We start from the raw sequence: 17,743 nt of genomic DNA on the forward strand, positions 1-17,743 counted from the left end.
ATAGTTTAATCTATAAATGGAATAAAATGAAAGTAAAAAATAATTTGGAAACTGGTTACTCTGCCAGGTTTTGAAGGGAGTGAAGTTGTATTATCGAAGGCAAGCCAGCATGGGCAAACAAATAAAAAAACTTTACTAAGGATGTTTGGAGAAAGGTTAAGCAAATGTTTAATTTATTACTAAATACATATTTTATGGCTTCAAAAGATGTTAATATCTTTTCTTTCATTTCTTCGTCTTTGCAAATGCCTGAACTCACGCTTGTACTCACATTTTGATGTTTAATTTATATCATTCTTTAACTTTCTTTCATTATTGGCTGCTGTTGTTTCAAAAACTTCAAATTTTTGAAATTAATTTAACATTAGTAAAAAAATTTAAGTTCTATTTTGCCCAATTCTTGTTTTCTATATTTTATTAAGTTTTATCTACACTTTTGTTGAAACTTATTTGTCGAAATTTTCTTATTTTTGATGGTTGATGACTATTTTTGTGAAGTATTCTGGTGTTAAGTTTTGTATTTGGATTAATTAAATAGTTAGTAACATTTTTGAAATTTACTTTTTGAGTATTATAGATGAAAAGAAAAATATTTTTTTAACTTGGATTTTTTTTAAGTAAAAACTTCCAACTTGTTCAATAACAAATGCGTTGAAAAATTGAAATTATAATCTTAGTTTTTTTCCTACATATTTCATAATATTTTTAGCTTTTGTTTGGTAGCTGTTTGAGTGGTTTGATTTTCATTATGATGCACTGATGCAAAATGATGCTGATGACTGTAAATGGTTTAAAAAGAAAAGATAGGACAAAAGCTCGTGTAAACAAACATTTTTCATTAAAATACTAACTATGGTGCAGCATTTAAAGCATTGGGTTTTTTTTTTTTTTTTTTTTTGTTTTTTTTTGGTGATGGAAAGGATTAAAATTTTTTAAAAGTATGTGAAGTTATTAAATACTTGATGCAATTATATGAAGAAAAAAAGGTCATGGGTCAAAAAAAGCCAATTTTGAAAAAAAAAAAAAATGCATTTGAATGTTTAAAATTTTTGACTAACTGGATTTCTCCCCCCCCCCCTGTATTACCTATTTTCAAACAAGTATTTCAGCTGACTTATGGGGTTTTGTACAACGGATGATACACTATTTGATAAGTATACTTTAGCAACCATTGAATGTCGTCCTTGTTTTGTTTCTATGAAAAAACTTGACTGGCGGGATTTTTCTCCCCAAATCCTTCATTTACTTTCAATGTAGGACATTGTAAAAACAACTATCAGTTTAAATTTTTATCAATTGATCATGCAAATAAGACCAAGGTGCATATCTCTTTTCATTAGTGATTGATTGTTCTTCAATTTTTAATTATGATTTAAAACTTGTTTCTTGTCTTTATAGCATTTATTTTCAGTGTTTTATCTGTATTAATTTTTTCTCTCTCCTATTTCAGATACTGAAAATATTAGGTTTGTGTTTGCTGCAGTAAAAGACACCATTCTCCAGCAAAACTTGAAAGAATATAATCTTGTATAGGTGGTAATGTTAGAATTTTTACTATTTTGACTTTTTTCATGAGTCACTGTGGAAGAAGCTACCTTTTGGTTAGTACTTCCAACAGTGATTTCCTTTTCCCGAAACAAAATCAATTTTGCAACTTGTGAACTATATATATATGTATATAAATATATACACACATATATATAGTAAAATATACTTTTGAGGATGTTTTATGATGTCCGACAGAGATGTGATTTTAGTGAGCAAGTGCTATCAGTAAACAAATGCCATTGAGACAATTTGAGAAGATTTTGATCACTGATAGCTTATGCTGATTCTTATTCTGAATGAATGCCCGAGGCAGAGCTTTATGGGATTTGTTTTTATGGTTTCTTTTCCATCCATAGTGAACTTTATAGCATATCTAAATCATAATTTTATAAACAAATTCAAAAGGAATCTGAAAATTTTCAATGTGCCAATTTGCTCTTAAAGAGGAAAAAAAAGAAAATATGCTCACAATTTATACTAGTGTTTTTTTTATGATTTTTTTTTTTTTTTTTTTTTTTTTTTTGCTGTAATGTTTTACTGAAATTTAGTGTTTTCCCCTGAATTTGAAACTTGAATATTGAATGATTAAATTGTGCATCATGCTGTTTTGAAGCTTAATTTTTTGCATGTAAGTTACTGTCAAAATTGTAAATTATTAAATAACAATCTGTGATCAATAACTGTATAAACAGTGCTTCAGTGTTGTCAACAATATTCAATGTGCTCACACTGTTCCCCCATATAATGAATAGCTGCAAAGCATTGTGTTTTAATGGGTCCAAAATTTTGAAAATAGAGTTTACTTTTTTGTTACCAATTTCAAGAAAAATATTTTAGACGATTTAATTGAAATGTGGTTTTATTTTTCCTTCCTTTTAAATACTCACCGGTGATTTAATGATAATTGTTTGAAGTTATGAATTAAAATGCCTGCATCTTTTTGCATTTGAAATCATGGATGTGGGCATTTAATTTTAACCCATATTCTGAACATTCATAGTGTACATAATGCAATACTTGAAAAATGCTAGTCTTTAAAAAGTATTAAGGTTTACCAAAAATACAAAGGAAATTTACTGTAAATGATTAAATTTTTTAAATACCCTTATTTCTTGCTTTAAAAGTTGCTCTTTTTTCCCTTTGATGCATGGTAATTTATATTTTTGATTGTTTTCAATATATGTAATCAAAATACAGCACTCATTCTAAATATTCTGCTAATAGTTAATTTGACGAGTTATGTATTTTAATTTATTGATTTATAACTTAAACTTATTTTCATTTTTAAAGTTTGCTTTGTATTTATAAAAAGCATTTCTACTGCTTTTGTTAATTTGTAAAAATATTATTTTTCTGTAATTAAATTCAATTGAAAGTTTATGAATGGAACTGTTCTTTGCATTTGTATTTGTTGTTTTATTCTGTTTGAATTCTTAAGTCAACTTTGTATCATAGATGAATTTCCCTCTATTGCGAGTGTCATGTAAATTTTTATGTTACTGATCATGTGTTTCATCAATACTGATCAGCCTTCTTATATTGTTGGTGCTTTTGAATATACTACTATTCCAAAGGGGGGGAGGGATATTGCATGTAATGGTAGTGTAAAAATCCTGTTTTAGTGTAACTATGCTTTGATATATATACTTATATGTATATATACAGAATAGATAATTGCCGTGCTGAAGTTTTGTAAAATATAAACTGTTGCATTTTGTCTTGAGACATCTTTTTCAGGCATTTGTTATTTACATGCCATTTAATGTTTGTAAAATTAAAGTAATCTGAATGGTGTCTTGGCTGCTACCGTGCTCAGTACATTTTATAAAATTTGAAATCATTTCATACAGTAAATAAAATGTAGTGGATACTTTTTTTAGCTTTTCCTTTAGAAACTGATTAATAAAAATGCCTTATTTATACATGTGTGTCTTCATTTTTTCTATTAATCATGTATTTTTAAATCAACTGATGGATCCTATAGGGCATAGAATTGAGAAAAAAAATAAAAATTGCTAAAGACATTCTAAACATAGTTGTAAATGCATGCTGTAAGAGGGAGATAGCGATGGAGTAACCATTAGGAAAATACACTTTGAGGAGGAACGTACATTATGTCTTCATCCACTCCATGATGACAACTGAACCAAGAGCCCCTGGATGGCCTTATCCACAACATCCTCAGAGCAGCTGTTGCGTCAGGACTACCTTCTGAAATAAGCAAGTTACTCTGCCCCACCCTGTACTACATGAATGATTTTGTCAATGCTCGTCATTTAGTAGGGTCAATTGCCCCCCTCCCTCCCCTGAAGCTTTGGGAATTAATCTATATAGATGTAAATGAGCATGTTTTCTGCTACTTTTTGGTATAAATTTATTTGGTACATATGTGTCGTGCAGTTACAAAACCGGCCACCTCCAAAAAACTAAATTTTTGGGGAAAGCCATTTTACTGTTGCATCAAGCATAATCGAGGTCAAAACTAAATCTCTTCGGTTTTTAGTGATATTAGGGAAGGGTGTTGAAAAACGTTTATGTAAATGATGGTGGTATGTGGAGGGGGGATTTACGGTATTTACTCATATTTTCATTTTTGAATTGAGCAAATGATGCCATCAAGATGTTTTTGTAAAAAATCAAACACTCAACAGTCTCCCAGTTTGACCCAAAATGTTTGGTCAGTAACTTTTGGACATCACACACTTTCTGAGGCTTCACCACTAAACCTGGAAATACACTCGTAACCTTACTGGTTGCAATGCTCCTCTTAGTCTTCATAAGACTTTTTTGCTCCAACCTCAGATCTATAGAAAATCTCTCCTTGAACCAGCACCTTATTATTCTGCTTCGTTATGAAAAATCTCTTCGTTGGTGCAAATTTGAAATGCCATTGTGCTGGGGGCAGGGCCGGATTTGGAAGTGTGGAGGCCCCTAATCAGGGTTTGAAAATATCCGATACTTTGATATATATCCGAATATTTTTATAAATATGTATATATCCGATATTTTCGACCCGTGAAAGTTAGGATATTTTGTAAAAATTTTATTGTGGGGGCCTCTTTGTTGTGGAGGCCCCGGGGCAGTAGCCCCGCCTGCCCTCCCCTAAATCCGGCCCTGGCTGGGTGTTTGAGGATAGTTCTGATGGTTCTCATCCAATCAAGATCAGTGTAGTAGTCTCTTCCTGGCTTGTACACCGTTCCACTTTCCAAAAGAATGTCGTCAAATTCTGAAGGCTGAATGAGGGTCTCAATTTTTTTCAAGGAATGAATGAATGACTGGGAATGGGGAAAATGACTTCCACTTTTTTTAGATGGGTTGGGGCATAACAAGTCATCCAGTATTGAAGCATGAACATCATTGTTGTGTTTTTGTTTTGACCACCACAGCCGTCAGCTACGCATCTGAGTACAGTTGACTCCAGTGAAATCGGTATTCTGTAACCCACAAACTTTTCAATGATCGACAAAGCAGCGCGTACCACTGACCAATATTAAACACGATGACTATGAAGCACAGGGAAAGGCAAACTGAAAGAGAAGCTGAAAAGGTACATTCCAGATCTGGATCGGCAGCGCCATCTAGCGGATATGGACATGGCCGGTTTTGAAACTCACAGACGAGAGGATTTGCCCGCGTTTACAGCACATCATGATTTTCAAATGCACATTAATTGAGGATTTTGTCGGTTTTGCCGTGACTTTAGGTATCCAATAGGTGGAATATGTATCTTAGCACCCAAAACACTGAAAAAACATATTTCCAAAAATTGAGGAGTTGGCCGGTTTTGCAACTACACAACACATATATTCTCTTTGCATCCCCCCACCTCTTGGGAAAATTCGAAAAGAAGGGTCTAATTTAGTCACATTAGAAGGTTTTTCTGGCGCTTCAAAACATTTGATTGCAATGTGAGGGAAATCAATTTATTTATTTATTTTTATTAAACGAGGGAACTCCTCTCCCTGCTTTTTGTCACTCACCATATTTGGGAAGATTGCTGTGCAATTGTATTTGGCTTGAAAAAATTTATATAGTCTATTAGGAAGAATCAGATAAAAATACTTATTATGGTTAGAACAAAATAAAACTCTTGCTCCCTTCCAAAAAAAAAAGAACTAGATGAAGTAGCAATTCAAAAAATATTTAATAAGCTTTTTCAAAAAAAATTTGAAAGCTCATGTTTTTAACATATTTTATCGCACTTATATTTTTAAAGTTATGATCCCTCCAAGCTTTTGTCAATCCAACTACCCCTTTTAAGGCTTCAAAATGCAAAATTTTATATATATTTTTAAAAATTTCCTCTGGGGATGAACAGTCAGAACCCAAGAAATTTGAGATATTCTATACCCCACTTAAAAGGGAGCCCTGCATCTCTCTCTCTCACTCTCTTGATATCATTTTCTCTCTCAATGTCAATTCAAAAAGCATAGCAGGCACTGCATTAATAAAAACAACACACACACACAAAAAAAGTTAAAGCATGGCCAAAAAAAACAAGAGGAGGGGTGCACAAAAGGGAACCCCGCTCTGCTCCTGCCATTTCAGAGTACTGACCTTTCGGCCGGAGCCCCCTAGACCCTGACGGGAACGAAATCCAACCACTTACGACTCTAGGCACCGTGGACTCAGGTACAGACCTGGCTCCGGTGGCACCCATTGTATTCAAAAATGATCGTTTCCACCATTGACAGAAAGTTGTCAGGACTACAGAAAGGACATCATACCTGAAATACATTCGGGACCCCATTAAATCTAAATCCTGCCCTGATTACAGCTAGTGTTGTTCCAGACCGATTCCTACTAATTTTGGGTTGATAAAAACAAATATGTTGGTGGATCTTTTTATTAGCTCTTGTTTTCAAGAAACACAAAAGCCTACTGGAGAAAGGCAGACAACAACCACACATTGATCTGCAGGTAAAGTTCTAAAAAAAAGTCTTGCACAATAAATCATTAAATAAGTCCTGTATCATTTAACTATGTTTATTTTTCCAACAGCAGCCGTTGCTTCTGACCTAGTGCTATAAACACTTTATTTTCAAATGTGTGTCAAAGGAAGACCATCTTTTGTAATAGTTCAGCAGCACTTGACGAGCCTCGACTCAGGCAAATGACCCTGATATCTGTGTTCCATTGTAAACATGACTTCGAGAAACCTTTCCTCTGCTATTTTAAGCAAAATGTTCTAGAGGAAGTGAATGAAATAGTTTCAGAGACATATGTTTCATCAATGGTCAGTGGTCACAGAACTTTTGTAGGAATTTTTTGACCTCCTGTTTTTAGTTCTTGTGTTCTTTGAAATACTTATAATACACCCTTAACAACTTCCTAGATGTTTTTCTCTACCCCTTCAAAATTTTTATAATTAACAGTGATCTTCATAATTGCGCGCAGTTGAAAAGCCATAAAAAGTTCTCTCCTTAACCTTAACCTTCCATATACCTTAGAAATTTCCCTCTAAGGTATTGGAAAACCATCTTTGTTCAAAGCTTTTAAGCTTTCATGAAGTTGTTCATTATTCCTAGCAGAATGAGCATGGGTGTAAACAACTGGTATGTTGTTGCCATCACGAAACTTTCTTCTATATCTTTCTTATTAATTCTGATCCCTCGCCATGCTTGACGAGCATGGCGAATATTCCCCACGAAGCAATATTCCCCACAAAAATAAAATCACGCACATAAAAACTTGACGATCGTCCCAATTTCCGAATTATCGCAAAAGCAAAGCAAAGAGTGAAAATTGAAAATTATTTTAAAAGCCTTGCTTAAATTAATTACAAATATTTTATTTGTTAACAAACATAAGATGGGAACAGTTTAAAAAATTTAAATCATTGAGATAATATTTCCTATCATTTTCCAACTATTAAAATCACGTGAAATATGCAGATGACAGCCTATTACGATTTATCTTTCATATTGTTGCATTAATAAAACTTTTTATTCGCACAAAAAAAAAAAAAAATCAGCACCCTTGGAGCAGTTCGCTCAAAAATTGTACCAACGCCTGTTTACATAAAGGTTCAAATGTATTCCAAATTTCATCTAGAGCAAAGCACTTCTTGAGATATAGCACTCGCAATGAAAACGAGAGAGCGTTGGATTGTACCACCCCTTTTCAGCTATTGACGTGAAAATGGAATCTGCTCTCATAACTTCTTAGGGCTCATTCAAACCCTTCAAAATTCAAAAATTTGCATGAATCCAATACTTTCTTTTATATATTAGGTATAGAAAAAAGTAAAAATGGGTGGATCTACTAGAGGCTCATTTTTGGCATTTCTCTTCCCAGAATTTAAATTTCTTGAAGTCCATTTGGATTTTATGTAGTGGGATTTTCTACCCCACTCAACTAGGAGTCCAAGTTAAAAAGATGGTCAGTCCCATGTGAAAGGTGCTTCTATCTGCCAGGAAAAAATAGCACGAACTTATATAGTGCAAGGTGTAAAATAGTTTAATTTCCCTGTACATCTAGTATTGTTTGCTAGTTTTCTCACTAAGGTTGTAAATGTGTAGGGGAGAGTGTTATACCTTGGGAGACTGCTAGTTTCTAAGAATCTATTTTTTGCAGACATGTTTTTTGTAATCTCCAATAATGATCTTCACCACTAAATGGTGCCATTGTAACAATCAGCATCAAAAGAGTTAAAGATGATTTTGTGAGAGAAAAAAAAAAAAATTCACGACATAAAGTAAATATCTTCTTCATTTTTATTTCATTTTCTGTCCTAGCATTTGTTAAACTAATCAACTGAATTTTGTTTTATTTTAAAAGAGAAGTACTTTAAATATTTTGGTTATGAGAAAATAATGATAGTGCATTTAGTCAAGGATTCAAGTTTAGTCAACAGTGCAGCATTGCAAGTAACAAAGCCAACAGAATGCTTGCATTTATTAATAGATCTATTTCAAACAAATCTAAGAAGGTTCTGCCTTTGTATAGGAGTTTAGTAAGACCTCATTTAGAGTATGTTGTTCAGTTTTGATCTCCTTATCTCAGGAAAGATTTCTGTATTGGAAAGGGTTCAAAGAAGGGTTACTAGACTTGTATGCGGACTTTCAGATTTAGACTATGATAACAGACTTAATATGTATAGCCTGGAACAAAAGTGAGTCGAGGGGATGTGATTCAGTTGTTTAAATTTATCAAAATGAAAGATGTTAACAGGTTAAATTTTTGCACAGAAAGCCGGACGAGGGGTCATTGTTTTAAGCTATTCAGAACTCAGGCTAACCTGAAAATTAGGAAAAGTTACTTTTTTAGTAGGGTCGGGGGCACTTGGAACAGCTTACTGGAAGAAGTGGTAAAGAGCAAGGGGGTGGATAGCTTTAAGAGGGGCATTGATCTTCATTGGAGACTTATAAACTGCCTAGGACCAGCCTAGCTGGGCCCAGAGCCTGTTGCTGGTTGTCACACTTGTATTAGATTGACCACATTTTGGTTTTTCATAAACCATGTAGTATTGTACCTCCGGACAGTCGAACAAACTCTACCTTGGGACATGTCCTAAGGTGCAACATATGTATGTTTCTTAATAATTGAGATATGTTAGGAACATGGAAAAATGTTCTATCTGATGCAGTCTTTTAAACCCATTTAGTGTTAGATGATAATTCTTATTTATGATTAATTGTTCATTAATTATAATTAAATTCATTACCATGAAAAAAATAATTTTTCTTTGTTTTTCGGTGCAAAATTGGTTCATGTCATAGCTCTTTCTTGAATCATAAAGAGTGTCCCATGGTACAACAGGACATGTCCCAAAGTCGATGCGCCCTCAAGTTTTGACAACCTTTTTTTTTCATTTTAGTTGTTGAATTTCCCCTAGCTTTTAATTTCTCCTTTTTTTTTCCCCTTTTTGCACTTTTTTTTTTCATCTCCCCCCCCCCCCCCCCCAAGGTTGGCGCCCTCTTGAGGGACCCAGTCAGCCCCGGAATTTATCGCTATTAGAAACTAAGGATTTCCTAGCAGCCAACATTCTATGACTGTGGCAACCGTAATATTAGCAGCTATGTTTGATCAAAACTACGAGGAAACTACTTATTTGGAAATCATGAGCACATCCATAGGGAGTTCAACTACCCCCCCCCCCTTCTAAAATAGAAAATATTTCAAATGAAACCAGAATTATTTTTTAAATGTTTAATACATGGTATAGCTTCACTTTTTCGATGAGTTGGGCTCTAGTAGATGAAGAGTTTGATTTGGAAAGAGTATATTCTTTTGGGAGTTTAATGAAAAGGGAAAATTACTAGTGTTAAGTTGGTTTATCATCACACTATCACTATCCAATATAACACTAGGTAATACAGCAGGAAAAACTTTCCTTTTAAATGAAATGAGGGCATTCTTTGGGGAGTTTCAACCAATTCCTCACAAGAAGTTTTCTGTTGCAAAAGTGTGGTTACATGTTAATTTTCTTCTCACCCATATATCATGTAAAAGTTCAGAAAAGTGCTTCTTCTGGGCATGTCAATTTCAAATTTTCCAGATGACAAAGGGTATTGCAATACATTTTATTGGGGGAGGGGGAACATAATACATAATGTTTCCAAAATTGGAAGGCAATCAACCTCCCTGATCTAGCACATAATCCTGCAAGAGGTGCTAAACACAACCCCTGCATCCACCAACCAATGGCACTGTAATGGAAACAGGGGTTCCTTCTAGCACCCTCTTTGTTGCCAGTAGTTTCAACAATTGTCATAGCCTATAAGCTTAAGCAAAATTTAGTGGGGTCATAGTGCAGGCAGGGGCAATTTCTCCTGTTAAGCCTAATACGCAATTTAGGAAAGTATGCATTACATAAATAATGGATATAATGTACATTTTAAGTAGAAATAAAACCATTTTTTAAAAAATAGTTTTAAAAATGTTAATTAAAATTATGTGATTCAGTATATCATTTCAATCATAACAAAATAATTAATTAAAATAATTGATATTTATCAATACAATTATAAATCTATTGTATTTTACTATAGCTAAAAGTATACCGAAATTAAACACTAAATGTCGATACAAAATTTGAAAAAATATTTCCCTTTTTAAGAATATGAACTAATTGAAGAATATTGTAATAATTAATATTTCAAAGGCGTATAAAAAATCTCAAAGTACTGATCAATGCAGAGACCGACATTGTACATTTTTCATTGTACATTTTGCGTCCATGTGAAATGTCTGTTATTGTACTTTGAGCAAACTACACATCTCCTTCTAAGTTTTTTACCACCGTTTTCAGTGTGCAATTATAGAAAGCAACTCCAATACAAGCGCAGATCCAGGGGGGGGTCATGCCCCCCCCCCTTAGCCAGACCAAACATTAATTAAAACATTACACAACATTGCCTTTTTAATCTTCCTGTTACTGAATTTTTCAAAGGAGAAATTGAGGACCACCCAGTTTGTGAACAAATTTAAATTATATCCAAGCACAAAATTATGGGGGGGGGGGCAAGTGTGGGTCAAGGGGAGGTCATGGGGTCATGACCCCCCCCCCCCCTAGCTAGCTAGACCAAACATCGCCCAACAGAGCCTTTTTAATCTTCCAGTTACAGATTTTTTCGAAAGAGAAATTGAGGATCACCCACTTTATGAAAATTTAAATTATATCCAAGTGCAAAATTAAGGGGAGGAGGGGCAAGTGTGGATCCAAGGGGGGGTCATGGAGATCATGAGCCTACTCCCCTTAACCAGACCAAACATTACCAACCAGATCCTTTTTATTCTTCCAGTTACAGATTTTTTCGAAGGAGAAATTGAGGATAACCCTGTTTGTATAAAAAATTCAATTATATCCAAGCGCAAAATTTATGGAGGGGAAAAGCATGGGTCCAAGAAGGGGGGATCATGACCCCACTCCCCTTAACCAAACCAAACATTACCCACCAGATCCTTTTTAATCTTCCAGTTACAGATTTTTTTTCGAAAGAGAAATTGAGGATCACCCAGTTTGTGTACAAATTTAAATTATATCCAAGCGCAAAATTAAGGGGGAGGGGGGGACAAGCGTGGATCCAAGGGGGGGGGGTCATGACCCCACCGCCTTAACCAGAACAAACATTACCCACCAGATCCTTTTTAATCTTCCAGTTACAGATTTTTTTCGAAGGAGAAATTGAGGATCACCCAATTTGTGTACAAATTTAAATTATATCCAAGCGCAAAATTAAGGGGGAGGGGGGACAAGCGTGGATCCAAGGGGGGGGGGATCATGACCCCACCGCCTTAACCAGAACAAACATTACCCACCAGATCCTTTATAATCTTCCAGTTACAGATTTTTTTCGAAGGAGAATTGAGGATCACCCAATTTGTAGGGGGTGGGGGGAAGCGTTTTTGTATTTAAATTAGAAAGATTTTCGTGCTGAGAGCTCTAGCTTTAAGCAGTTTGAAGCAGCATATTGCAGTTATATATAGACTGCAATGCATATCTCAACACAAAATACCTGGTACCTCTAAGAAACGAGACAATGTAGAGGCTTTGCTTTTAAAAAAAAAGTAAAGAGGGGGGTGAGGCAGGGGTTAAAGTAATTTTTGTTGGATATTTATAAACAAATTCTGGCAAATAGGTTTCTCTTTAAAAACCTGGAATTACTTCTTGGATTTTTTTTTTTTAAGAAGAATATCTTGTTTGAACAGATCATTGCTAAACCTTATTGCAGTTTATTTGCACATAAACGATTAATATTCGCAAAAGAGTTGTTTTGCGGAAAATAAATTTCTTTAAGTGTGGGTAAAACAGTGAAACCTCGCTTAACGTACACCCCTCATTTGGGGCAGCTTTTTTTTTTTTTATTTCCTCCATTTTCTAGGATTAAAACATTAAATTTCCCTTTATTAAAGTGGAGACTCTCAAACTTGGTCATGGATACAACTTTTCTTGTAAAAAGGATTTTTACTCCCATTAAAACGGACACTCTTTGACAATTTTGGCGAAATGTGGTTAGTTTCCGTTTGAAAGAAAAAAGATAGGAGAATCTAAAAATCTTAGATTAGGGTTCGCTTCCACCACATTGTAAACTACAGGTTTTAACACAGAGTGAAACTAGGTAATACAAGCTCCTGAGAACAAACAGGTCAGATTCCAAGAAATACAGCTGTTGTTAGTGAGTGAGGCTATTAAGTTAACAAGTCACATGGTAAAACGGCCGAATTTTTTGATCTCATCCCCTGAGTAACAAAACTGTCACTATGTAGTAAGATGTGTCTTGTGTAGTCTATTCCAGTCAAGAAAAAATTACCTCCGAAAATCTAATTGTATACAAGCAATTTTTAAAAAATGATACTCAAATTGTAATATTTTGTTGTAACTCAAAAATTATTTTGATATTATTGAATAATGAATTGGGACCTTCCAATATTCGGTGCAGTATTTATTTAGTTAATATTTAGCTTACTTGTGTTTTTAATATTTCTCACAATTAGTCAAAGTCACTCATTCAATCATCTAATAAATCACCCGCGTTTTATTTACTAAGTAATTTGATCAAAAATATTTTTCACATTCGAATAGAACATATTTCATTCGAAAAATATTTCAATTTTCTCTTTGCCCCATAGAAAAAAAAAGTGAACATTTTCCACTTTTTTATTTGAAGAAACAATTTTACTGCCAAAAATCAAAAATAAGGTTTCAATGCAAGTTTTGTTATAAAATAAAATGTTTTTTCTTTATGTACTGTAATTTTCAAAATAAATTTCCAATTTGTTCATTTTGAAAAAGCTCAGTCATGTTAACTATTTTACTTTGCCACACATTCCTCTACTAAAAACCCTATATAATTTCACCGAGATGCTATAAAATAAACGATTTCAATTAAAAAACATTCTCATAATGATTATAACACGAGGGTAAGGTTTTTAATTATACCCATACTTCATTTGAGTTTTTATAAACTAATTTCTGTGTTAACTATAAAATATTATGTAACTAAGAAAATCATACCTTCATAACGTGCAAGTTTTATTGTATTTAGTTTATAGTATATTTACATTAGTAATATTGTATCATATTTTATTTTATGTAGAAATTATTTCTTTCAAAGTAGTTGTCGATTTGTTCTTAATGCCCTGATACAGATGACATACCATTTTGATACTAAATGCTGTTTCTATTAATAGTATATGGCTTAGCCAAGAAACTACCATGCGATTTTTTTCATTCTACATTTTTCATAAGCTAAAAAATAAATCTATTGTTTCCAAAATATCTTCTTGGATGGAAATGACTCTTCTAGGCTACACATTATTTTAAAATGTTAATAGTTGATTCCCTCAAAGAGGAATTAACAGACGAAACGCGGTATTAAGTTCTTCGATGAATTAAATGTATTCTGTCGCTTTGGCCTCTGGCTCCTGAAGTACAGTTGACTCTTTTACCTGAACACCCAGATATTCTGAACACATTTTGATGGTCCCGGGAATTACGTATGCATTACTTCCGTCTCCCCTATACTGAACACCCTCTTAAACTGAAGACTTTCATTCGGTCCAATGAGTGTTCAGAATAGAGAGAGTCGATTGTACTTCCTTAGCAAACAAAATACTTTTAATCAAATATGCTTTGTGTGTTTTGTGTTCTTTTTCATGACTGAAGGTTTTTTATTTATGTAAAAGAGAAGTCAATTAAAAAAATAAATGAAATAGTTGCATTAATTTATTCCTTTGGGAGGGGCCTGAACCCCCTGGACTTCCCCTAAAATCTGCTACTGACTATTCAGTATGGTATTTGTACAATTTGAAATTCTTGTTCGTTTTATAATTTTTTCATTTTCATTTTAGTATAATCTAGTGCATTGACCAACATAAATGACTGCTGCTGCTCCTAGTTCAAATTAGAAAAATCAGGCCTCCACAAAGTTTAAAAATTGTAACATTTAGAATATACATAGTTTTCTTAGAAGCATACTGTATTTTTTGTTTTACATATGCTAATAATGCAACAATGATTTGTTGGTAAGTAAGAAACAAGCACAAGATTTCAATACCAACGTTTTCAGATTCTTCATACATAACAAAATATGGTAAAACTACGATTTAGACCGAAGAAACCCCCCTTTTTTTATGAGCATGTCGTAACCCCTCCCCCCACCAAGATAACATTGTTTATGGGTACATGTTTGGTGACCCCCCCCCCTTAACCAAAGCCTGGATCTGCCCTTGCTCCAATAACTTATAATTGTTTCACAATCATTGTTGGAAAGATCCATACATGGACCATTTATAAATTTAAAGATTTTCTCCTTTAGAAAGATAACATGACATTTTACTCATTACACAAATGGATCTAAAACTGAATCCCACGCAAGAATATTTCACATGAAATCCCATCCTAAAACAGAATTGAAACTATAAATAACCACTTCAAAATGAGTACATGTTTCCCTCTTCAACTGCTAGAACGTGTTTATGTTTACATTCACTAAAATCCAATAAATCACAGTCACTAGAGGGAGGAACCCCCATTCTGAGGTCAAAGAAAGAAATTCTTAGTTGTGAGAACTCTTTTGAATGGAACATGGATAAGTAATGCCACCTGATAGCCAATATTTCATTCCAAAAGGAGGACTCAAATGATCATCGCAAATGAGAGTCCTTCGGATCTGAAGGGCATCTTGCACTGACGCAGATTTGCGTTGTTCGTCCCAAATGGGTTAATGAGAAAAAAAATCTTACACAAAAAAGAAAAAGCTGTTCATTGTTAAAATCCCAACTCGTAAATTTTAGCTTTCTTCAAAACTCCCACTCACTTTTAAAAATAAAATTCCGACTTAATTAAAACTGAATTTTTGATTTTTCAAGAAAAAATTTCATGTTCAATTCCAATTTATTTTTGAATTTGCAGTTTTGTAAGGATATGAACCTAAAATTATACAATTTCTTTGAAAACAAATACAAAACCATATTAATGTTAGAACTTTACGATTAATTCTTTAGTGTTTATTTCTGCTGTTATTTTAAGTTTTTATGCAAGTCCTCGTTTCACATAATATGCACGTCCATCTGTTCTGGATTCAATGAGATGGCTAAATCAGAGGTTCTCCACCTTGAGGCTTAGAAGTATTTCAAAGGAGGTTTGAATTTTCAAAATAAAATAAGAAAGTACAACAATTATTTGCTCAATTTTGTATTCACATAATATTTTCAACGTTATTATTGCCCCCCCCCCCTTTTCTGAGCTTCTTCATTTAATTTTCATCTAGATATGTCTTTAAATTTGGAATGTCTAGCATTAGCATAAATAAAATCAAAATATTGCGCAGTGAGGATGGGGCATAAACTGAAATCAGTGTACGAACAGGGAGCACACTCTAAAAGGTGGAGAGCTTCCTGGGCTAAAAAACACAAAAACCTGCAGAAGATTATGCTGCAAAATGTTTTTCCTGGCACATTTTCAAAATGTCAAGGTTTTTGACGAAATTAATACTTTTCTGTGACTTTTTGATCAAACTGAAATTCTCTGACAGTTTCAGCACTTTTCTGACAGCTGGAAAAAAAAGGATTTTCTTGTGATTATTGATAATCTAATCCTAATAAGTTCCATTTTAAAAACGAAAACCAAAAATGAAAAGAGGCATTTACTTGTAACAATTTATGAGTACTTAATAATTAAATACAGTTTATCTTTATATGAACTAGTCGCAAAAGAAAACAAATTTGCTTCTTATAAATCAGTCTTGGAAGAATAAAAGGTTCATTTAGTTTCCTCCAACTTCTTCAGCAGCTCCTTCTCCATCTCTAAGCGTCGACGTTTCGTTAATGCTTCTCTGAACTCCTTCCGGCTTTCTTCGTCCACAGGCGGATACAATTCTCGCCGTGTTTTTATAACCCAATCTTCAAAATACTGCGGCTGATTGAAAACGTAGAACAGTGCAACAGGAAATGTTACATATAAACCTATTTTGAAAACTTCAAGCTTCCAGTTACCCATGACGCGAGATTGATAGAAATAAAATGTGGAAATTATAAAACGTCCAAATGGATTTCGAACTTTTTTTACAAAAGAAGCTATTCACATCTTATAATTTCAATGACAATAGCATCATCTTTGTTCGTGAGAAATCCGATTACAAAACCGCAAACATAACTCAGAAAATGTAAACAAAATCAGTCAGTTACACCTGCAGTTAATGGACTTTACCCACGGCGTGGTAACGGTCCATTTAACTTTGCATGTTTGCATAGAGCAACCGGTTGGTTGTCAGAGCAGCTTTTGCGAACATTAGCAAAAATACCCGGCGTTGCCTGGGTCAGTAATAATTGTAAGTAAAGAAACAATCGCTACTTTCTTTCGTTTTCTGTTTTAACTGAAAGAACTCAAAGCACACCGCTTTGACGTGATTAAAAATCGAGCTTCTTCCTTACCCATAAAAGTAAAATAGCAATAATTATTGGCAACTCCAACGAACTATAGGGGACGCTGCAGTCACTGTCTGATGGCCGATGAAAAAACTAAAGCAAACGCACGCTGTAACGTATAAATTGCTTCTAAACTTAGGAAATGAGAGAAATTTTTGTTCGCATGAAAGATTTTTTTGTTCTTTATTCATCTGAAAGGATTTTCCAAAGTCTTTTGGTTATTCTGACCTAGAGTCCCTATATGAAAACGTAGTTTTCAGAGTTGCGACAACAGCTACGCTCGAAAGTGCTACCGGTTACAGGGGGAAAATAGGGTTGCCGCCGAGCTGCAAGATTGGCTCCTTGTTCGCTTTCGAGTTTCATTTAAAAAAAATAGTCGTAAACGGGAGCGGAAAGAGTGGCTGAAGCGGGTTCTGAAGGATGTAAGCACACGCGGATGCGAAAATGCATGCTGTCAATAAATGAAACGCTCGATTTTGATTCAAACATTAAAAAAAGACAAAATGGCCCTGTGTTAGCAGAATTAACAGCAGATTTTTCTTAAATCTTATTCTCTTTAATACGATCAATTTTAAATTAATCAAAAGATTCCGAGACAACGAAAATTATATAATAATTTTAATTGATTCAAAATGAATGAAAGAATAAAGACTGATTAAGAAAATGTAAATAAATAAATAAGCAACAAATAACGAACATAAAAAAATTGCTTGTTTTTGCTACATTAAATTAAGCTTTATAAAGATTTTTGAACATAGAAATATTTCTTATATTGATATCAAAAGCATTACTTATTTTTTTTTCGATAAAAGGAAAAATATAC

General features: G+C 33.7%; 1 protein-coding gene across 2 annotated transcripts in view; it reads left to right on the forward strand.

The window, feature by feature from the left end:
* Positions 1-3,461, forward strand: part of LOC129221551 (guanine nucleotide-binding protein G(q) subunit alpha-like) — a 43,444-nt gene extending 39,983 nt beyond the window's left edge. For both annotated transcript variants that reach the window (XM_054856045.1, XM_054856044.1), the window contains one exon: positions 1,451-3,461. Coding sequence is in view for 1 of the 2 variants with exons in the window: in XM_054856044.1 (XP_054712019.1) it covers positions 1,451-1,533 (83 nt within the window). In the remaining variant the exon portion in view is untranslated. The remainder of the gene's footprint in view (positions 1-1,450) is intronic.
* The last annotated feature ends 14,282 nt before the right edge of the window (positions 3,462-17,743 follow it).

This window comes from Uloborus diversus, chromosome 4 (assembly GCF_026930045.1).
Source record: "Uloborus diversus isolate 005 chromosome 4, Udiv.v.3.1, whole genome shotgun sequence".
Lineage (NCBI taxonomy): Eukaryota > Metazoa > Arthropoda > Arachnida > Araneae > Uloboridae > Uloborus > Uloborus diversus.